Raw genomic sequence first — 25,000 nt, 5'->3', positions numbered from 1 at the left:
TCGAATAACCCACACGCACAACTTCAACCTGGTCTGTGACATAAACTGGACTTGTTGGCTAGACAGATTTGTGTCCCAGAGACTCCCCCTTCTGTGGAATAGACTCTCTCTCCATGTCAAGCAGAGTACCTCATTAACCCTAGATAACTGGATGGGGAACAGAAAATACACCCCTGGGATTCCACCTGTGTCCCCGCTGTACATGGACATCGAGTGCTGACTTGTCAGAACATGGGCTAAATTCTTGGGTAGGCTTGTAAGGGCCTCAAGGCCAATAGCCTTATAACTTCCTATGATCCTATGAAATATGTGACTACTTAATTGCATGAAACTTACATTCAGAATAACACAAATAATACATTAAATTGTTTGAGAGTAATTACTTACAGCATAAATCATTTTACAGTGTTAATTCTGAATTCTTTTTGGCACTATATTTTAAGCAGCAATTTAATTTCAGAAAAAGAGAATGTGTTATTACCAGGAGGTGATTAATTATGGTCTTTGAAGCAACAGCATTATTCCTTTAAGTGATACTTCAAAGATCTCCACAACAAGCTTTAATTGTCTGTCTGATGTTTTGTGCATCGTGTTTGGGAAGCAGGTGCACTTTTTCAAAAGGCTCTGTTAGCAATTGTTAGATTATACAAGATTAAGATTCCTTAAGGAATTTAAATGTGTTTGTTCTCTTAATAAACCTTTTGACACTCTTTGTGGAGAGTTGGACTGCTTTGTGGATTTTATCAGTTTTGTGGATTATTTGCTGCCTTTTTTTTTGGTTAAACGTTTGTTTATTCAGCAGCAAGAAATCTCTTGCTTTAACAGGTAAACAATTACCTTCGTGTAAGGCAGTGATGTTCCCTTCTATGTGAAAGCTGGATGAACCATAAAATCTTACTTTCAGCTTTCTGAAGAAGGGATATATTATAGTAAGGCCCAGAGATTAGTACATTGATACATGTAGCATTGTGAAAAATAGATGATCATATAAGAAAATTTAAGCTGTAATACTTCATCCACCTGGATTTCTGTGTGTTGTTGAAAGTTAAAGTGTTGATCTAGATGAAGCCCCAGGTATTTCTATGTGGTACATGTGGGATTACGTATTGGCTTAGTAACTAAAAAAAACATTGCCCGTAGCCAAGTATTGGCGGCGTTAAAAAGTCATTACTGATGTTTTAAGTCACTAATAGACACATTGAAAAAAGTTTCTTACTGAGATTACTAAAGGGTAGCACTCATTCTGAATTATATAGCTGTTTGTGGGACTTAAGACTGTCATTTGTATAAAGAATATAGATAATGTTTGCCATATCTCAAGACAGGTCAGTGATGAACAAAGAGAGCAGTAAGAGTGTGAGCATTGGACTTTGGTTTCCTGTCCTTCAACATTTCTACATAGTTTGCTAGATTAACAATGTCAACATGAATAGAGTTCTGTTTTGTTATTGTTTATCATATAATGACTTGTAATTTATTTTGACTGGTCTGATCCAATAACCCTTTTCAGGCACTTTGTATGCAAGTATTAAACTTTAATGTCAGCTGTTTGACTTGACCATATAATTGTAAACTGGTTGCTGGTGATTAGGTGTCCTTATGGCCCAATCTAAAAATGTGTTCAAAATTAGCAAATAAAATAAAATAAGGAATATGTTATGGTATGGTGTGTAATAAATGAAAATTATAGTACTGTTTATTTAAGACACACTTTTTCAGGATGGTAAAGTGTGAGCTGTTTATTATTATTTTTATTTTATTTAAAATATTATAAGGAGGACTTATTTTATGTGTGGCATAGAGAAATCTTAACCATTGTCTACTCATATCTTCTGTGAACTGAAGAGAAATTCATTGACTTTTCTTTATAAGTTGAGTGAGACAGGATGATGGTTACACTTTGATCAAGCCAAATTTCTAATTAGAGAATGTTGCTACCTGTGGTTATCCTCAATGTGCTATTTTTGATAGTCTGAAACAAGCCTTCTTTTAGTTCCAGTGTTTGTGCCTTTAGCTTCATTGCCATTAAGGAGATGATTCTTGCCATATAACTGGATTGCTACTGGTTTTAGATCTTTTTCAAGTTTTTTTTCAGATTTTGATGGGCTGAACTTGTAGATGAACATGCCATTAGTATACACAATTATAGGAAGGACGGGAAGATCACTGAGGAGTTTATTTATTTGCAAAGATAGAAAAAAAGAACATGTACAGAGCCTTGAAGAATTCCTTTTGTCAGTGGCAAATGATCTGAAGAGGTGGATCCAATTTTAGCTCTATAGTATCAATCAAAGAGATAGCTTTTGACCCATTTGGTAGATATTTAGGCTTATTCTGGTGTTAGAAAGTATGTTGCTGAGCAGAGAATAGCCTTTTAGATCAAATGCTTTTGTTATGTTAAGGCAGGCTAAGACATTTTCCTTTATCTGTGCTCTGTAATATTTTGTCATTAAAGGACCAAAGTGCAATGTTGTATTATGAAACCAAGTTATAGTCTGGAATATTTTCAGTAAATTAGGTAAAGCTAACAATTTTTCTAGTGGTTTGCCTAGTGCTGAGAGCATGGAAGTAGAGCTGAGTCTGTTTGTGGTCTAACCCCCTCTGTACCTGGCACTTTAATGCAACTTCTCTTGGATATTTAACTCATTCCCTCCGTACAGTTCTTTTGAGTGTGTACTTTAACTCCCAGTGGGTGTGGCCTGAGCCTTTAAAAAAATGAAGTTATCACTTTACAGTTCAAACAAATATTCATATCTCTAGAACCATAAGCGTTACTAGACAACTGTAAGTAGCAAACTATTCAGGACAAATTAATCTTTACATTAGTAGCATTTATTCAGTTTGATGCTTTAAACTGGATTTTATAAGACAAAATAAAGGTCTCTTTCGGCTTTTCCCGGTTAGGAGTCACCACAGCGGAACTCCGGTCCGCTAATGATTGGCAGTGGATTTTTATGGTGCCAAGTTGCCAGCCCGACGCCCAACCTTCAAATAAGGCACACCCATTCACGCACGCACCTACCTGCATGTCTTTAAACGTCACTTGACCGTGGGGAGGACATGCAGACTCCACACAGAAGGCGGTCCAGCCGAGAATTGAACAGGAGAACCTCTTGCTGTGAGGCGACAACGCTAACTGCTGCACCACCGCAGCATAAGACAAAATAAAGGTAGTGAATATTAATTTTGGAATGTTGTATAAACAGCTTATGATATCTCAGTAACCACTCAGGCAAGACACATACTGCCATCAGGATCTTCATACTGCTGTGAGCTTTCATATGAGGCTATGCAGTTCTGCCTGTGTTACCTGGATACTGAGATATTTAGAGAAATATGAAAATTATTACAATACAAACAAACAGTATATTAATAATATTCAATATCTCTTTAGCTACATTAGACAGAGGTCAAATGTCAATATAATTGTGTTTGCCATCATATATGCTTTAAGATGAAATCTTCTGATACCTTGGATGAAACATGGTTTTGGAATTATTAATGCAAATATGAACAAGCAATATTTGATGCCTAGAGGAGTCAGTAGGAGGTAACTGCAGAATGCCTGGAGGTGCACTTGGTTGTAATGAGTTAAGCACTCTGAGCAGGGGTTGACAGTCCATCCCCTATGAGGGGCATTTAATGGGTATTCCATGGGAGAAAGTCTCTTTGGTTGGATCCCTGAACATGCCCTGTATCTCCTGAAGAGTCAGTGTGCAATGGGCTGTGTGTTCAGTGTGCACCCCTCTATGTACAGTATAATCCTTGCTCAGTCCCCTCTTGATGACAGCAGTTCAGTGAAATCTCTGGTCTTTCTTCTGAGGAGAGGCAAGCAGTTTAAGCCTCATTATTTATCTGCCTGTGCTGGTAATTAAAACCAGGTCATTTGAGTCACTGTCAGGGCTTTATTCCTTTACACAATTGGAGCTGGCAGTTCAGTAGTTGCTATTAAATGTACACATTATAAATGTATGTGTGTGTGTGTGTGTGTGTGTGTGTGTGTGTGTGTGTGTGTGTGTGTGTGTGTGTGTGTGTGTGTGTGTGTGTGTGTTATTTGTGTTGTATTTATTACAGTTTGAATGTTTCATGTACAATTTAACCAGAACTCCAACTTCTAATTTGCTTGATGCAGTCTGTGATTTATTTTATTATTTATCTATTAACAATATTTAATAGCTGTATTGTTTTGTGCATACACACACACAGGTGTTGTGTTGAGGCTCTAATTGTAATGGAAAATGGGGTGTCTTCTGTTTTCACATGTATCATTCAGAGTTCACCTTCCTTCATTTCTATGAGTTATCACCAATGGTGGCCCACCCTAATGCACATCTCTAAACCAAACTACAGGTGTTGACACTGAGTGAGGGCTGGTAAATGAATTGATACTAACCATAGCTTGTTTTTCTTTCCAGTGGAGCAGGTGGCCAATGTGGTGCTTTACTCTGATGATAAATATACTAAGACAGTGGCTGCAGAGGACTCTGAGTAAGTGAAAAACTATTACACAATTCTTGTTTCCTCAGCAGAGTTATTTTATAATGCCTGAGAGATTATGGGCTGTTATAAGATTTTGTGGTTAGGTGTTGACTGGAATCAGTTAAAAGGCTGTAGGCAGAGTGACTTAAACTATATGTTATAAAAAACAAATGTTCATATATTTCTTATGATTTTACATTTCTTCTGTTATTATAAAAGAGCTCGTTTTAGTATCTAGTGAAGAGGGACACTATTTGCTTATAAAGTTCATATGTTAGTATCCTCATTAAATACCAGTTTGTGTTACGTTTCAGAAAGGATCACCCTATGAATCTCCCTGTGTTCATACTCTGAAACAAACTGGCAGCATGAAATAAGAGGGGAGTAATGGATTGCATAACATAACATACAATTGCTTTTACCATTATGATATCTCTAATGTGTGTAATTTTTGAATCGGTCCTCTACTGTAGAGCTTAATTTTTTATCATGGAAAAACATATTAAGTAAAGTTGGTTTCCAGGTATAATCTAAGAGAACAGAGAAGTAACTGACCTGCTAAATGTCACATAGAATGCAAATAGGGGCTGATGGATTTCAAACCTTGGTCTCCACATTTGAAGCTCAGCTTTCACTACAGCAGATGTGAATATGGCTCTCAGTTTATATAACCACATCTATTCACCGAATGTAAATGTAGGCTGGTGGACGAAGCACAAGGTTCTCCCCTTACCAACAGTATCTAATACCTCTGTGCATATTCAGGTCCTACTGCCAGGAGAACATTTCTTGTAAACCTGGGAAGATCAGGATTATGGAATTTGGATGGACCCAGTTCAAGATCTCAGAGGCTGAGATGGTGGGAAGGTATAATGACTAAAAGGTGGTAATTTCTTTATGGCAGTAAAACTAGCACAGAAGATCCAGAAAGCTGCCAGGTTAAGGAAAGTGTGCTTCATTGCAGTACTAGTGGGAAAGGGGGTTCCCTGGATTTAACTAACAGATACTGGCAAGCCAAGAAATCTGCAGCTGTGATAGTCACCATATTGAAGACCTGGATAGGGAAGGAATCTGGGAAGGTCATAAGAGATTAGTTTTGGTGGCCTAACACAGGCTCTAGAAAAGTATCTGAGCTGTCAGGGTGTGGAAACAGGATAGTGCTTAGGCTGTTCCTAGCAGGGGTGGAAACATGCTGACCTGAACTAGGAACATTGTCAAGAGGTAGAAGGAACACTTTGAAGAACTCTTAACTGAGTGAACATGTCTTCCACTGAGGAGGCGGTATCAGAAGCAGAGCGTGGAATTGGGTCCATTCTGGTAGATGTGACTACTATGGTGATGAAACATTTCTGCTGTGACAAGGCTGTAAGAGTGGATGATGTGTAGCTAGAAATACTGAAGGGGTTGTACATTGTTGAGGTCTCATGGTTATCACATCTTATCAATGTTGTGTGGAAGACTGGAACAGTACCACTAGATTGGTAAATTGGGGTAGTTGTCCCCATTCTCAAAAATAGGCTGGATGATGTGTTGCATTGATGGGGTATCACATTACTAACCTCTTTGGGAAAGCATATAGCACTGTACTGGAAGGGAGATTTCATCCAGCAGATGAACCTTTGATCCAGGAGAAACAATGTATATTCTGTCATGATCATTTTGACATGAAACAGTGGAAGAACTGTTTGTCCCTGCAGAGATATTAGATCAGCCATGGCAGTTTGTCGGTACTCACAATGTGTTTTTGTTCACTGAACAAGGCATACAATATGTGATGTTGCACACCGAATATCTTAGTGCTACAACTGTACAGAATTCCAGGGCCTCTGCTGCAGGCTATTCTGTCTGTCTGTCTGTCTGTATGAGCTGTGATAATCACTTATGTATTTTCAGCAGTAAACTGAACACGTTCAAGGTGGCTACAGAACTCCACTAAGCCTATGTCATAACTCCTCTTCTGTTTTTGATTTTCATACCCAGAATATCAAGGTGTGTTTGAGGTTTGTGGAGCATCCAGTCTGGAGATGCAAGGATTGCATTTGTGTTGTTTGTAGCTGATCTTGTCCTCTTAGTCTCAAGTGACTGTGATCTCTATGTGTGCTGGACTACAGATAGGCTAAATATTAGCACCTCCAAATCACAGGGCGTTGTTCTTTCCCTGAAAAAAACATGCAGTGTTGTTTGCAAAAGGGAAGGGGAAAAATACATCAGAACAAGGAATTTAAGTATCTTTTGGTCTTGTTCAAAAATTAAGGTGAAGGGAATCAGCAGACAGACCAGCAGATGGATGTAGGGGCATCATTATTGTGATAGAAAATCAAGAACTGAATCATAGGTTAAAATAGTCAGTTTATTGGCCAATTTATGTTCCCCCAAAAGGTTGGGAGGGTGGCCTAATGGTTAAGGTGTTTGCCTTACAAACACAAAGTGCAGGGTTTGAGTCTCACAAGGAATAATTGGCTAGGCTTAAAATGGCTCACAAGGGCAGTTAGCCTAGTACTAACCTATGAACCTATGTTCAACTTTTGGGTTGGGAGGGTGACCTAATGGTTAAGGTGTTTGCCTTACAAACACAAGGTGCGGGGTTTGAGTCTCACAAGGGATAGTTGGCTAGGCTTAAAATGGCAGTCAAGGGCAGTTAGCTTAGTACTAACCTATGAACCTATGAACCCTCCTCAGCTGTGGACATGAGTTTTGATTAGTGACTGAAAGGATGAGGTCATGGATACCAGTGGCTGAAGTAACAGTTCTTCAACAGTAGCTGGGATCACTCTGTGTCACAGAGTGAGGAATTCGGTAATCTGGGAAGATTCAAGTACCAGTTGCTGCACTTTTCTGTTGAAAGATAGCACCCTGAGAGAACATCCCCCATATTCTCCAATGCGAGATGAACCATGCATAGCCCACAGGATGGACACTCATGACACATTGGATGAATAATATATCTTGACTTATCTTGGAACATCTGTGGATCTGATAAGATTACTTGAAGACTGTTACTGCATCTAGGCAAGTCTGGCCTGTCCTTCTCAGATTGTTACTATTGTTACCCTCATCAAAATCAATTTGTTTAGAAAAGACAGGTAGGCAGGTAGGAAGATAGATATTTTTTGACAGACAGATGCACAGAAAAAAGTCAGATTTAAGGAATACATAAAAGAATAAACGTTCTCTATGTCAGGACTATAATACAAATTCAACATACATAGTAAAGCATTCTGAAAATTTGTCTGGCTTGTGTCAACTTATTCATGGTTAGAGTTGTGATTAGCTGAATTTTTTTTTCTCTTGCTTTCATAGTGATGAAATACCACCTGGCTCTTCCCTGTCCAAGATATTCATCCTTTTGCCCCTATTGGCTAACAACCGAGAGAGACGCGGTATTGCTCTAGATGGAAAACTGAAACATGAAGACACCAACCTGGCTTCCAGTACCATGTAAGTTCAAATAACACAAACAAACTTGTCACACACAGGGAAGCAATGGAAAGCATGCATTGATTTATCTGGGTTTCAGGAAGCACTGGAAACGAATAGCACTGTTTTAAAGGGTTAGGAGAAATAGTCTGAAAACCACATCTGTTTTTTGCCTGTGTGTGTGTGTGTGTGTGTGTGTGTGTGTGTGTGTGTGTGTGTGTGTCTGTGCGTGTGTATGCGTGTATGTATCATGGGGCCAATGTTCTCCTCCCACTGGGGAGTTTGTAGTATAAGAGTAAGATCCAACCTCAGACCACGACCCACTCATCCATGGAGGTTGTTAGTGCCCCTGCTGGCATCCTGTCAATGAAGGCATTTCTAGTTCGGTCATAACCCTGCCTTGGTAGCTGACATGAGCACATTTGTCTCTGTGGGACCTCCTACACCCTTTCTGTGTATGTGTATAATCGTGTAAGTGTATAATACCACTCGCACTCATAGTGAGGACCCTCACCAACTTGAGAGTGCCAAGGACATACCTCTGGTACTGGCCATGCTGCTGCCTCTGAAACCTCTAATTGTTTGATGGTGATCATGTGACTAGAACTAATGCTCTGTTCTCCCAATTAATTAAATATTTAAGACCAGATGTGCCAATGAAGTTGCTTTCTATTTCTTCAGTAAAGCTCAGCATTGTAGTGGTTGCTTCTTTGTTGCAACTTTATACAATAAAGTTGCCTGTGATTTTGGTGTCCACCCATAGCCACATTTCAACGAATATGAGCGGGCAGTTTAAGCAAAGAGACAAGACAAATGACATCTGTTCCAGTAACTGTTTGTTCCCTTCCCATCTTCTTTTTTCTCCATGTCCTGGACTGGCAGCATTTCTTGTTAGTTTGACGTGTCATTGTTGCGTTTGGTGATTTAAGAAGTTCCTCTTTTTCCAGTGATACTGTTTTCATTAAGTCTCAAGGACTTTAATTTTAGGTTACTTACATAAGCTGTGTGAACACAGCAACAGACAGCTGTTTAGAATGAATAGTGTCCCCCTACAGTGCCAAAAGGAATTGTAATGTACATAATCATGACTGCAGTAATAACATTCCTTGTCTCATCCACTTCTCTTACAATTTATTTTGTCATTTAGTTCTTGTCTCAGTAGATCTGGCTAGGTAAAAATCACAGCCCACCTTTACTCAGCACAGTCTGGATAGCTGATCTCAGGTTGTTTGTTGAGCTATTCCTTAAAATAATGTGAAAGAGGAATCTTTATTGTCATATAGAACACTGTTAAGCAATGCCTTTTAGAAATGTTTTTTTTTCCCCTATACCTTTCTTCTGTGGATAACTGAGTAGTAAAGTAATGTAATGTGTGAAAATGCAGAAAAAAAATCAGAGTAAGGACTCTCTTATTGACATAGACATTAGATTGCTGTCCGTGATACTTATACAACCTATGTTTGTCCCTTGTCCTGGGTCCTGACAGCTGTTTGCAGGAGGTTGGATCGAGTGGATGATGGCTGGCCCTTCTGTTTTACAGGGGAGATGAGGAACCACTGGTACAAAATTAAGTCCATGGTGGAGATTGGCAGTATAGTCATGAGCTGGGCTATGAGCTGGTGTGAACATGATGTCACTGCATATTTCTGCCTACAGCATGTTAGGTGTAAGTAACAGTACTGTAGTATGCCATCATCACACATCTATTTAAGTGATTCTATTGTGTGCTCTATCCAGCCTCCTTACAAATTGCCTAGTATAAAGTTCCATTACACTTCAAGGTTTTTCTCTCTCAAAATGATAACCCATCCTGAGGACTATTTACACTGGTAGTATCATCTCCACATTAGTGGGGAAGAGATGAGCATGGATGCTGGCTACAGTTAGGGTCAGTTTGAAGATGCCAAGATATGTATCAAAATGTTGAGATGTTATACTGCAAATCTGGCTTTTGTTGTCAAATGTGAGTGTTTTCAGTACTGCATACCTAGAAAAGTATAGTTTGATATTAGTGCTGCATCTTTGTAGCTTTATTAAAGTCTGATTAGGAAACAGGTAATCTTTTTCATCTATCTGAATAGTTGTTAGGAATGTGTTACAATTGTTCAGTGAACAAGTAGAAATAATTGCAGCCACACTCACCTTTGTCTATTTCATAAGAGCAATGTAACACGTTAAGGGTGTGTTTTAAACCAGTACTAATGCACAGTTAGTGGGGATAGGATGTAGTTACCTGCTTTCTCTGTTTCATCACAGCTTTCTAATCATGCATACAGTGGTCCAGTCCATTCACGTCTTGCTTTGTTGATTAAATGAAAAAAAATCATAAAGTAGTTTTCTTAACTATGTTGACATAGGCAACACAGACCCTGTGTAATCTGTCTCTGTGTTATTCTACAAAGATGGCTCTTTGGCATGTTTCATAGATTTTATAGATATTCTAAGACTACTGAGTTTTATGACCACTTATGCCTAACCAGCATACCTCTCAACCTCATAGCACAAGAAATCTGGACAAAACCAAAAATAACGGAGAGAACAAAAGCCCAAAATCAAGGACATATTTTAAATATCGCTCTTACAAAATTAGAAACTAGATAAAATGACAGGTTTTGCATTGGCATGTATTTTCTAAAAGATAAGAAGTCTGAAATTCAAAAATCTGTCATTATTTAATGACTTTAACCCTCAATGATTTACCAAAAAAAACTTCAGATTTTATGAGTAGCAGACCAAAAATATGCAGCAAAAATCTGGACATTCTGCGAAAATGTGGACAGTTGAGAGATATGCATACCAGTACCATACCTTAGGTTGCATCTTCTTTGTTCATGAAGGCCATACCAGTCAGTCCCACAGTAGAGGCATAGATAGGATGAAGCCAATGGCACAAAGTGTTATAAAGTAAGAGTGGCAGATGACGATTGGTCTTTAGTGCTTTTCAGTACACAATTGGCTTTGAAAAATCAATTCTGGTAATGCAGTTTCAGTCAAAACTTAAGTGCAGTTTTGTATAATGACATAAACTGTAGCAGAAGGCAGGCTGGATACAGTTCAAAAGGAAAGAAAAGCTTTTTTGGTGCTGTTTTTTTTTTTTTTTAATTGGAGATTACAGACGGTAAATTTGTGAAAACCCATCCAGTCATCTAGGTTATGTTTAAAGGAAAAACCAAGAACCACAGGAAAACCAAATGAAAAATCCAACACCCACTTGAAAGAATGGAACTGGAACACATGATAATGTTAAAAAAAATTTAATAAATGTACTGCAAAAACAACTAAGCCCTTTCATCCAGGTATTCATCCAAAATTTCATTAAGTTGTTTAACTTGCAAGGAGAGTTTATTATGGAGGATAGGGAGGCATTGGATTATAAACCTGTTGATCCACTGTAGCTTATTTATCTGTTTTTTAACAGATCTATATTACTTCTTCGAAATAGCAATTCAGTAAACTTCTGTTCAATGACCATAAAACAGCAAATGTTCGCTTAAGAGAATGTTCACATCTGCAAATGTGTTACATAGGGAAAGGGGTTACTTGACTGACATTTCCAGTGTAACACACGCCACAGTATATCAAATCCCCTAATGTGGGGGCTGTTGCCCCACACTCCCCCTACTTATATATACTGTACCAACTCTGAGATGGCACTACAGTGGGGAAAAGGGCATTGCCATATATAACACATTCGCGGATGTGAGCATTCGCTTAAGTGAAAGTTCGCTCTTTTATGTTTGTTGAATAGCAGTTCGGTGAAATGCTATTTTGACGAAGTAAGATAGACCTGTTTTAACATGTTTATTAAAATGTAACTTAAGACATAGGCTCACAAACATCATTAGAAAAGAAAACAAACTATATTAACATTTTTTCCCTTAATACATATTATACTTTACATGATTTGTTTCTTTATAGCAGCTGTCTTTCAATCCAACATTACATAAATCACCCAATTCCTGCCCCCTCTTAAACCTCACTCCTCCTCTTTCTGAATATTATTCTGCATGTATTGTTCTCACAAATTCCCTTTATGTCTACATAATTTGCTCCTTCCCTTTTCTAAAGATCATTCTTCAAGTTCTTTTATCTCGTATAATATATAATACTTCATATACAGTTAGTTTCGATTTTGTTTTCCATTTTCTAGTAATTACTTTTTTTTTGGCAACCAACATTATTATTATGTCTAGACAATTCAGGTCCGGTGTCCTATCTCAAAAGAATCATTTCCTTAGTTACAGCCATTTGCTGCCCAAATGTTTCTGACAGAGTACTCTGTTGGGAATTTTTTAAGACTGCTAACTCACTGCATTCTCCAAAAACACATGCTCTCAGTTGCCTCTTTCTTCCCCATCCCACTTCCAACATTTGCTATCTACCTGAGGTGAAATTGTTTGAAGTCTGCTTGGAGTATAAAAATAGCAATACAAAGACTTCCCAGGAAAAATCCTAAACCTTCTGGACTTTGTTGCATACATGGGAGCCATACATATGCCCTCCCATCATTCCCTTGTAAATTGCTTCTTCTTCCCAATGTTTTCTAACCTTCTCTGATTGATTCTTACAGTTATATGCCCTACTAACAGCAGCTTCTGTTCTAGATTCGACTATAAACTGTGCCAGAGTAGATCTTTCACTTAGAACTCCCCTATCCTTTTGCCTATACTCTGTTATCAATCCCTGATAGGGAAGGCATTCGCTAACCTGCGGTTCAAACTTCTTCTTGGCCTCTCTAGTTATTTTCTCCCAATACCTTGATTAATCTGCCAGCTTTCTCCAGTAAATTACACATGCCTCTTGACTATTTTCTGTATCCCTACTTGCAGTGATCCCTAATAGCAAATTCTTCTTTCTCCATTCATGTATTGGCTTAGTTCTTAGAATACTTTTTACAACTTTATGAATATAATATTCTGTCCATAAGGATCTGCATCCAGAATCCCATTCTGTCCTTATTTATTCATCCCCCCTTCATCATCATCCCTGTCTACCTTGAATTATAGCTTTCTGCTTGTGTTATATATAAGAGCCTTAACTGTGTAGCTCTAAAATATCCCTTCAAAAAAGGTACTCCTAAACCTCCATGTTCTCTTGGGAGGATCCACTTATCCCACTTGATTCTCGCCCTCTTTCCCTCATCGATGCATTTTCAACTGTATTAATTATTGTGCAAAACGTTTCCTCTGGTTGATAAAAAATGTGCCTGACCTGCATATAAAAGTAAAGGGACTAAAATATTTTCACTCCTTGCATCTTGCTATCTATACCCATAAACAAGAGCTTCCATTTTTTCAATTTCTGTATTATCTTTTTTTAGTCTTGTCCCACATATCCTTAACTGTCATAACAGAAGCCTTTCTTAATCCATACCCCTAAATACTTCATCTTATCATGTCCGCATATATATGGGTATTAATGTTGAACCAAGTCACAACTGGGTGCATAATTTATGGCTATAGCCTTTGTTTTATTTTCATTAATTTTATATCCTGAAAAGATGTGAAACTGGTTCAAAATGTTCCACAGCACCTGTCCTTTTCTGGATTTATCAAATACAAAATAGTATTATCTGTAAATAATGCCAGCTTTTCTTGTTTACTGTACAATTATATCCTTGAATTTCTGAATTCCTTATTTTCTTTGCCAGTGGCTCTAAATATAAAACAATTAACAAAGGGGAAATAGGACACTCTGTTTTATTTATTTGTTGGTGAAGTTTTATGTCCCTGACATATGGAGGAATAGGAAGGAGGTCCAGGAGAAGTGGGTCTCTAATGACACACCAAATGAGACAGAAATCTCCCCTTAAAAGTCTACAAGACACTGAATAAAAGAATAGAGCATCCAGACTGTCTTAATAGTTCAATGAGTATAGGGATGATTTTTTTTTTTTTGGATAGGAGGCTTTGGGGTCTATCTAGTTGTTTGATATGTTTAATGAGATACATTCCAAAGGGGGCATTGTACTCAATAACTGGTGTGTTCAATGCAGACTGTATGGGAGTGATTACCTCTTTAGATCTTGATGATATTTCGTTTTAATATTGGAGCCTCTGCCTCTTGATTTCTTCTGGCCTCTGACCCTGTCATCATAGCCCTATTGGTTTGGCCTTGACCCCACCCCAGAACAGTCCAGCTCCTGGCTGCTGCTTGTCTCTGACCCCTCCCCCTTGGCATATTACTATTTTATGTCTGTGCCCATGGTCTGCTGCTGGCCTCCGCCTTCTGCAAGAGTGTAAAAAAATGGCCAATAGCTAACATTTTTCAGAAAGTAAAGTTCTTTCAGTGTTGCATTAGTTAAGAAATATACCAAGAGAATGAGACCATTGTGTTAATGATGTTGACAGAAGTTGTAAGACTACTGTGGGCATAGCTAAGATAGTTAATGAGGAAAATCCATTCTGTTCCTTTTGAGAAGGGCATTCAGTGTTATAAGTGTCAGTGGCACAACAGGTAGCACACCTGCCTTTTGTTTCTATTCCCACACCAGGTAGATTGACTACTGACACAGCAGTGTAGCAGAGGGGGCGGGGATGCAATTCTGACTGTGCCATCCTTTGGATGAGACTTTAAACCGAGACCTCATTTGTATGAGCTGGTGGTAGCTCAGGTGGATGTAAAATATCCCACAGCACCTATCAAAAAGAGTTGGGAAAGTTCCCCAATGCCCTGGCCAAATTTCTCCTAATAGTATAAATATCACCTCAGGTCTCCCCTGAAAGGAGGCTATTAGTTTAGTGGGACTAACCCAGTCAACAAAGGATAAATAAATGAATAAATAAATAAGGGGAAGGGTAAATATATTTTGTGGTGCTTGTTGGCACCAGTGACTTGTCAGGAGAAACAGTAGTGGTGGAAGCAATCTTGGACAGGGAAGTGGTATTGAAGTGTCAGGATAGGTGGCCAGAAGTAGCATTTTCAGATGAGCTACCTGAGGCAGCAACTAGCACACTTTGTAAAGAGATGATTAGGGAGTATGATTACTGTATGAGACCGAGAAAATGGCCAGAGAGCTTGGATCTTCAAGGGGATGGTAAAAGCACAGAGAAAGAGACAATCTTTATGCCAGGGGCATGCTTCATCTTAACCCATAAGGGACAGCAATGCTTAGAGCTGAGTTTGAAAGTTACATCTGATTTACTGAGCCTTTAAACTAAAATGGAGGTTGAGAAGACATATTGTAGATACACAAGTGGGGCAGGTTGTCAGACAGTAGAAAGAAAGTAAAAAAGAGAAGGACAGCATAGGCGAGAAGCAAATTAATGTAACTCATAGCATGACTGGACACTATTATAATGTATTGCGAGGATTCTAGATAAGAGGATGAAGAAGTCAGAGATATTGCTAAAGAAGGGGAGGGTGGACATTACTGGCATCAAAGAAACATGAGCTAGTAACAAGAAGGGGTGAGACTTCAGCATTCCCATATATATATATATATGGTTCTACCTGACATAGTCGAAACCACACAACACCGACAACCACATCACCTTACAAGCCCACACTAAACCTTACCTAAACCCTAAGGTCCACTTACCATCGCACACACTTACCTACCCGCCTCCCTAACCCTAACTCCACTCCCCTGGCCTTTTCCGCCCCTAACTTAACCCTACTTAACCCACCCCCCCCTAACTAACCCTTCCCCTAACTCATTAACCCACCTCTAAAACGGGACCTAACCCCTATACCTCCCCTAACCCCTTCCCCATCGCCCACCCAACCTCCACACACCCCCCCCACTGCCTATCCACCTGCCTGCTCCTCACAGCACCCACCTCCATGCTCATAGTCACACAGCCTACTACCAAGATACCACACAGCCGTCTTCCATCGCGCATCTGCGGCGGCGGCCATCTCATCCTGCGTGCTCGGGGCGTTCGTGCGATTCACCGTTCACTGCCACTCTTCTCTCAACGCGATTCTCTGCTCACTTTCGTGATTCTTTACCCGTTCATCTAGAACCATATATATATATATATATATATACACACACACACACACACACACACACACACACACACACACACACACACACACACATATATGTATACACACACACACACACACACATATATATACACACATATATATACACACACACACACACACACACACACACACACACACACACACACACACACGCACACACGCACACATACACACACACACACACACACACACACACACACACACACACACACACAGAGAGAGAGGTGGTTCTGTAATGACAAGGAAGGAAGGGAATTATGACTTTCAGAACCTCAACTACATTTGGTTTTGATTTGTTAAGAGCAGGTTATGCATATTCAACCTGTCAGTTTTGTTTTTTAACACCTTAATGAATTGTCACTTAAGACATAGGCAAACATACATTTATAAAAAAGAAAACAAACCATATTAACATATTCCCACTTGCAGACATTATATATCACATATATTCTTCTGTATAATTATCATCAAGCCAGCATTACATAAATTGATCAATTCCGGCTTCCCTTAAACCTCACGTCTCCAAAATATTATTCTGCATGCATTGTTCCCACATTTTCCATTTTTTCTATATAATTTGCTCCCTGACTTTTCTAAGGATCCCAATTCCATTTCTTTTATCTCTATTACAGCATTCAATACTTCAAATACAGATGGTTAATACTTGTATTTCCATTTTCTAATAATTGCTCAAAATTAATTTCCTTAGTTACACCCATTTACTCAATAATTTTGACAGAGTACTCTCTAGGGAATTTTTAGCCTGCCAACTCATTATACTCTCAAAACATAATGTGTCCATTTACCTTTTTCTTCCCCATCACCTCTCTATCATTTGCCACCTACTTGAGGAAAATTTTCTGCAGTCTGCCTGGGGTATAAAATACCTATGTAAACACTTTCAAGCAAAAATCCTATATCTTCTACACTTTGTTGCACATTTAGGAGTCATGCATATGTACTCCCATTGTTTCTTTGTGAATTGCTTATCCAATATCTGTTTTCAATCATTTCTCACCTCCTCTGATTGATTCCTATAGTTACCGTGCAATATTTCATATGCTCTACTAATTATACTTTTTAAACAGCAGCTTCTGTTCTGGATTCAACTAAAAACTCTACTGGAGCAGATATTTCACTTAGGATTCCCCTATCCCTTTCTTTTTGATTATACTCTGATATCTGTCCCCTGATAGGGAAGGGAGTTTCTAGCCCAGTCCAAATATCTTCTTGGCTTTTTCCCATTCCATTACCTTTCCATCTCTAGTTTTTTCCTCAGAAGATCTTGGTTCCTTTGGCAGTTTTTCCTGTTAATTCCAGCCCCCTCTTGTCTATTCTTTGAAACCCTAATTACATTCATCCCTATTGGTAAAATATCCTTTCTCCATTCTTGTGTTGGCTTAGTTCTTAGAATACTTTCTACAACTTTATGACTGTAATATTCTGTATGCTTGTGTTATTCTTCTTAATGATCTGCATCCAAAATCCTACTCTGTCCTTATTTCTTGAATCCTCCATGCTTCATTACCACCCTCCTTTTCCATTTTGAATTATAGCTTCCTGCTTCTGTTATGTATATGAGCTTTAACTCCGTATATCTAAAATATCCCTTCAAGACACAACCTTGTTCTAATGGAAAGATCAACTTACCCCACTTGACCCTTGCCCTTTTCCACTCCCAGATAACATCCTTCAACTTCTAATTAATTAATGTCCACAACTTCTCATCTGATTGAAAAAAAATGCTTGAGCTATATATAAAACTAAAGGGATTAAAAACATTTTCACTGCTTGTATCTTGTTATCCATATCCAAAAACAAGAACTTTCACTTGCTCAGTTTTTGTATTATCTTTTTAGTCTCTTCCCAGATATCCTCAGCTACCATATCAGAATCATTTTTTAAACCATATTGACAAATACTCCATTTTATCATGTCCCCATAAATATGGGTATTGCTGAATCAATTCATGTGTGGGTACATAGTTTACAGCTATAGCCTTTGTTTTATCCTAATTAATTTTATATCCTGAAAAGACTTGAAACTGTCTAAAAATGTTCCACAGCACTAAGCTGTCCTTGTCTGGTTCTCTCAGGTACAATATAATATCATCTGCAAATAAAGCCAACTTTTCTTGATTACCATACCAATTATATCTTTGAATTTCTGAGTCCCTTATTTTCTTTGCCAATGGCTCTAAATGTAATGCAAATAAAAGAGAGGAAAAAGGACACCTCTGCCTGGTTCCTCTGTTTAGAGACAACATATCACCGAGGATCCCGCCCTCTTTAATTTTTGCCTCTGATCCCTCATATATCTTCTTAATTAACCTTATTATTGTAACCCGTTTAGTCTATCAAATGCTTTAAGGCCCACCAACAACAGAGGTAATTTCTTACATTCTGGTTCCTTCTGCATCATCATTATTCTATTAATGTTTTCGAATGTTTACCACTCCAAAAACTACATTGATTCATTGATTTGCCATTCCTTTAGCTGTAGACATAAACACTTTATAATCATGGTTTAAAATTGAAATGGGCATATATGAAGCTGGGTCTAATGGGTCTTTACCATCTTTAGATGTTACAGCCACTACAGCTTTCTTCAAGGATGTTGGTACTTCCCCTATTTTCAAATACTGTTAAACAAACCTTCCAGATCTTTATCACTTTCTTCCCTCCTAGCTTCCAAACTTCCATAGGAATACAATTTACTCCTAGTGACTTTCCAGCAGATTGACTTTACATCGCCATTTTATCTCATCTCCTCCTGTCTTAACTATTAATTGTTGAGCCTCATCTACCTCTAACCTTGGCATACTCAAGTCTTGCATAAATATTTCCAGTTGTGCTCTTCCCTGATTTTTACAGTTCTCTGCTTTATACAAATTTTCACAAAACTGCAGAAATATCTCTAATACGTCTACAGGATCTCTAGTTATTTTTCATGTTATGGTCTCCATAAGTTTGGCAAACTACCTGTTGCCTAAGTAAAAAAAAAAACAGATATTTAACAGCAATCTTTCTAAATTCATGCACATTAGCCAGATACTTCCTTATTTTCTGTTTAACACTCTGCAGTTGCACCTCTTCTTGTGCTATGAGATCCCCCATATTCTTCATTGCTATAACCATTCTCAGTCCTTCTAAATAATTATTGTTATTTCCCAACCATGTCTTTTGAACTCCACTGTCATTCTATCCCGCTCACCAGCTATAACTTCTGAAGAAATAACCTGGCCAGTTTTGTTGATTAGCTCACATAAGGTTTACACGAAAGCTACGCTGTCTATACTGCCTAACTCAACCCCATTAAAGCATTTGACATTGTCACCATGTGGGCGTCATATGCAAACTTACTAGTGTCAATGTTAATCCTTACATTGTCCACTGAACATTAACTTCTAGACTAAACTCACATAGTCCATGTAGAGAATGTTTTTAACCCCACCCCCATTACTACTTCTCATTAGACCCATTACAGAGGAGAATACCCCTGTGGATGATTCATCTCTATGCACCTTGTAGAACTAGAAAGAAGCCAAAGGTTCTTAACTAGAAAATTCTCTTTTTAAGCCAGTTAAACTTTTTCAACAGATTACAATCTCTGTCTCTCAGTTCTGTCTCTTATAAGCTGCTGAAAGTGATCATGGCCTAGCATTTTGTACAATGATCGAACCCTTATTGTTCAACCTACTTTACCTTCATAGGTCACGCAGCTCAAGTAATACAGACTGCAAGGACATACACCTCCACTGTAGGATCTGTAATCCATGCTGGCATGATAGGATTCTTAGCTTGAAACATGACCTATCAGGACCACTTGAATCACTTTTCAACTACAGCCTAAAAACAAGCTTTGCACCATAAGAATAGAGGACTGCAATGGTTAGCTTACTTCACAAGTGTGGACCATCAACAGACCCTGGAAACTACAGACCCATTAGTCTAACTTGTCTAATATTTAAAGCCATGGAACAAATTATCATAGAAATGATCAAGAAAGATATAGGCAACTTTCAGATAACGGACCCCACCCAGCTTGAGTTTGTCAAAGGAAGGTCATGCCTACTAAACCTGGTGGACTTCTTTGAGAAGGTCACCAAGGCAATGGATGAGAGGAAAATAGTGCACACTGCCTACCTGGCCCTGGCTAAGGAGTTCAACACAATACCCCACTCAGGTATAGTTGACAAACTCACAAAACTGGGCATAAACCCTTTCATAACTAACTGGATTGCTAGCTGGCTCACAGACAGGAACCAGGAAGTCAGGATTGGTGAGGCCATCTCCACTAAGAGACTGGTCACCAGCAGGGTCATCAGGCCCTCCATGCTGGGACAGCTCCTATTTGGCAACTACTTCTCGGAGGTAAAGGCTAATTTTAATGGCCTTTGGCTGACTAGGTTCACAGATAACTGCAAACTGGGAGCTATCATTGATTCCCCCTATGACACAAACATCTTACATGAAGATCTGACACAGGCAAATGACTGGTGCCAAAGTCACAGATTAAAACTCAATGCCAAGAAATGTATTACACTGCCTTTTGGGAAAATGGCCACCCAGGCTAATTAGTCCATCAATAAGACACCCCTAAGAGGTGATCCAGTAGTCTGGGATCTGGGAGCATATGTAGACAGTAATCTGGCCTATGACCAACATGTGGCAAAGGTAGCAAGAAAATCATTGTATGTCACAGTATGTCACACATCTTAGAAGTAAGGCCATGGCATCCAGGTCCAAGGAAGTCACAGTGCTAGTCACACATCATTAAGTATAATGCCTCCTTTGGCATGTACCTGACCATATATATGCAACAGCTGGAATGCCCACAAAGGTCCCTTGCCAGGAGAATCCAGAGTATAAACACATTGTTCTATATGGATAGTCTTAAAGCCCTATCTCTATACTCTGTCTCCTACCAGTTACTGAAAGGTGATCTATGTCTGGCATGCAAGACATCCTCAGATCCAGCTCTGATGGACCTTTTGCACATCCACAAAATGAATAGCATCAGAACCACCAGATCCAAGGATTTACATTTTGCTTGTGACATAAATAAGACATGTTAGTCAGACAGCTATGTGTCTCAGAGGATCCCCATGCTCTGGAACAGGCTCTCCATCCATGTGAAGCAGAGCCCATCCATAATCCTAATCTTGACCAGTGGATGGGAAACTGGAAATTCTCCATGAGTCTGGCCCCCATGTCTCTGATAGAATGTGCCAGACAGTAACTATACCTAAATTATCATACCCCTCCCACATAACCTTTAGAAACTTCCTAACTAACATACCCCCTCCTAATAAACACACATGATACATAGGGACACAAATGGGTTGGGTTGTGTGGCTAGGCCTATGAAGGCTCTGGTGGCTATTAGCCTAATATATACCTATAAACCTATGAATTGGAGTGGGAGTTATGGGAGAAAGAAAAAGCTCTTCTTGCCTGAGAACATAATAAATAGGGAGACATGATATGGCTACACATCTATGAAAATGTTTCCCGAATATGAAGAATAGAGAGATGAGAAGGGGGGCATAGGAAGTAGACTGTAAGGGACAACTGCTTCTCAAGTATGCAAAAGCATGTATGCAAATAAGAAGGTTATGCAGAATGGACTACCATAACTGGGGGCGGAGGGGAAGTCCAAAGTTGCATTCAAGAGGACATGAGGCAGATGAGGAAGGGGAGGTTGAATGTTAAATAGAATTAAAGGACAGGTTAGATATGTTTTTAGCCTCCTTCTACTGTCAAGCAAATGAGAGGAGAGTGGAATGGATGAGAAAACATAGATACTGTGTTAGATTTGAGAAGGATAAAACAATAGCTGCTAGCACTGAAGATGAGAATCAAAATCATTTGCCCCTATTTTAATTGGCAGTTTTACTGAAAATAATTTAGAAAAATAGTACAAGATCCAATTAGAGGTGGCAGTATGTCTGATGATCTACTGATAAACCTATGATCTTTGTGCAGCCATGGCAATACCTCTTGTAATTAGTACAGATCTTGACTCCATTTCTGTTATATGTAAATTATCCTTCTCAGACTTTAGTAAAAGGGGATATTATGAATTAAATGACATACTTATAAGATCTGACCAAGATACTCTCTCAGTGCCCATATGCATTTACTCAAGATGCTGTCCATTTGTTTGTTTGTTTGTGTCTTTCGGCTTTTCCCGGTTAGGGGTCACCACAGCGGAACTCTGGTCCGCTAATGATTGGCAGTAGAGTTTTACATGCTGGCTTGCCGGGCCTAACACATAACCTTCAACGAAGGAACGCCCGTTCACATGTCGCCACACAGAAGACGCTCTAGCTGAGAATCGAACGGGCAACGTCTAACTGTGAGGTGACAACGCTACCGCAGCACCACCACCGCAAGTACTGAAATACAGAAACCTGTTATCTTATCAAATCTGCCATATCTAACAAAAACTTCAACTTGATCTCAGAGGCTGAAAACAATAATAAAATATTCTTAAACTACATTAGAAAACTGAAAGGGGCAATTGTGATTGTAGCTTACTATCATCACTAAACTGCACGATGCAGTGAATGTACTTGTGGAAAACATTTGTGAAACTTGTGATGAGCAAATGCATATTACATAATGTTATAGCAAAAACAGAAGAAATCCCTTATATAACTATGAATGTAACTGCTACCTCAAATAAGATTAAAAACTCAAGCTCCACGGGACCAGACAATATAGCCAATAGCTATCTTATAGAAACATCAAGGATATCTAGCTAAACACCTACTGGTATTACTGAAAAAATTGTTGATTTGTGACACAGATATGACCGTGATCTAGGTCAACATGCTGTGGTAGTAGTAGTACCAATTCAGAAAAGAAGGGGATACATAAAACCCAAAAATCATGGAGAGAGTCATAATGGAGATTAACCAAAATGACAAAGAAAGGCTACTTATATTATATATGAAACAGAAATAGATTATTAAAAACAGAGAGAGAGAGCTTGCCTTTGAAATTAGTTGTATCCTTTAAAGAGGTAACATTGACACTTGAAAGACAGATGGAGGTTGCTGTTTATCTTGATCCTGTTAAGGTATTTGTTGCAGATAAGGGGATAACAGGCAAATGTATCCATTCATTCTCTATGGTTAACCACTTAATCAAGGTTAGACTCTTAGGGGAGTTGGAGACTATCCTTGTATGAGTTACCTTAAAAAAAATTGAACATTTTAATGGAATAGCTGTGATATTTGGCCATAAGGTAGAATTTCCATTTTATCAACTGCATGGGACTGTGGAGGTAAGTGTAGCTTTGGGGATTGGGGGGAGAGTGTGTGTGTGTGTGTGTGTGTGTGTGTGTGTGTGTGTGTGTGTGTGTGTGTGTGTGTGTGTGTGTGTGTGTGTTTGTGTGTGTGTGTGTGTGTGTGTGTGTGCGTTTCTGTATTAATGAATGTGTTCTGTGTCTGAGATGTCCTGTGTAGTGATAGTGTTAGGGGAAGGGTTTGATACAGGGTTGAGGTTAGAAGCAGGAACAGAGTCCCTTCCCATAACACTACCAGTCTTTTAATGTATTCTCTAGCCACTCAGTCTAATGCCCATTTGCAATGAAATGAAACAAACCTGCTAGAGATCTTATAAGCCTCTTTACCAGTAGAGTTAATGGATTGTAAAAGGAAAGTGTACTCCTCTTTTGATCTGTTAAATTTTCATATTTTAAATACTTGATGTACTGGGTTTGATCTTTAGTAATTCGAAGTTTTAATACTTTGCTCAGTTAAAACTGAATAAAGCCATACTTAGTGGGGACAAGTATGTGAAACTAATCCTAAATGGGACATCAGCCCACTACAATGACTGACAAATCAAAAGCATTAAATGTCAATCCATACATAGATCCTTTGGAAAAACATTGATTAAACAACAAGGCACAATGTGCCAGGTTTAGGTGTTACTTTTCTGTCTCAGTAAATGGTTCCTGTGGTGTCCTACAGACCTCTGTACTTGGGTTAGTTCTTTCTGAACTGTTTTTAGGTATAAAAGTGAGGAGTGAGCTCTGGATAACCTGATATACTGCTGGTTGCAAACTAGGTAACATAATTATTTGAGTAAAATATGCTCAGCTCTCTGAGATGGTCTACAAAACATAAAGTCCTAGAAAAGTGGTAATGACCTTACCTTTAATGTCAGTAAATATAGCATCATGACATTTGGCAGAAAGGATGCAAATTATGATTATAAAATAAACCGTCAAAAAATAATAACTGCATTACAGCTAGTGACAGCAGCAGACAGTACATTAAAGTTTGTCCAGTGTTTATCTACCAAAGTCAGAAAAATGTATTCTACAGCCCATCTTGTAACAAAGGTCATGTCAAGGAATATCACTGTGCCACTTTATACTTTACTGATTTGATACAACATCGAGTACATCACTGTGCTCTGGATCCTTCAGATAACCTCAACGGGTGCTGTGACTTCTTACCAGACAAATCATAAGGTTGAAATCTGCATGGTTTATAGCTTCCCCTTACACTCAGAATAAGTTTAAGACACATAAAATATAAATATGTATTTAATGTGTGTGTGTGTGTGTGTGTGTGTGTGTGTGTGTGTGTGTGTGTGTGTGTGTGTGTGTGTGTGTGTCGGAAATAAGAACTATGGAGGGGCGTGGCCAAGGATGAACACAGGATAGCAGCAGATTTCTTCAGCTCCACCAATTTCATTACACTGACAGGAATTAATTACTTAAAAAATTAATTTTTGAAGTAATTTTCTTTCTAAATACGTTTGTTTTATATAGTTCTTGAACTATATCTAAAAAATAAAGGAAATCTTAACAATATTCCTGTCAGAAATCACTGTGGAAATTTTCCTGTCAGTTTATCAGTCTGAAATGAGTTCCAGTAAGACAAATTCTCAAGACTCCAGCATCAAGAAAGAACTTCAGTCTCTGATAATTATAATCCAGCAACTTACTGATAAAATGGATAAAATGGATACTAAAATGTCATAGAAAAAAATACAAAACAAATAGACCTGTTACATACAGACCTGCAACAACAGAAGATCCAGATGACAGGCATAGAAGAAGCTGTGAATGACATGGAAAATAGAAT

General features: G+C 38.6%; 1 protein-coding gene across 1 annotated transcript in view; it reads left to right on the top strand.

Moving 5' to 3' along the window:
• SAG (S-antigen visual arrestin) overlaps nt 1–25,000 on the top strand; it is a 156,992-nt gene that overhangs the window by 36,099 nt on the left and 95,893 nt on the right. Inside the window, exons 7-8 of the mRNA XM_044070934.1 lie at nt 4,416–4,488; nt 7,780–7,917. Of these exons, the coding sequence (XP_043926869.1) occupies nt 4,416–4,488; nt 7,780–7,917 (211 nt within the window). The remainder of the gene's footprint in view (nt 1–4,415; nt 4,489–7,779; nt 7,918–25,000) is intronic.

The sequence above is a fragment of the Protopterus annectens genome, chromosome 4.part1, assembly GCF_019279795.1.
Source record: "Protopterus annectens isolate FY-2018-M chromosome 4.part1, PAN1.0, whole genome shotgun sequence".
NCBI lineage: Eukaryota > Metazoa > Chordata > Ceratodontiformes > Protopteridae > Protopterus > Protopterus annectens.
Note: the sequence above shows the minus strand (reverse complement) of the source record. Positions and strands in the feature narration are given on the sequence as shown.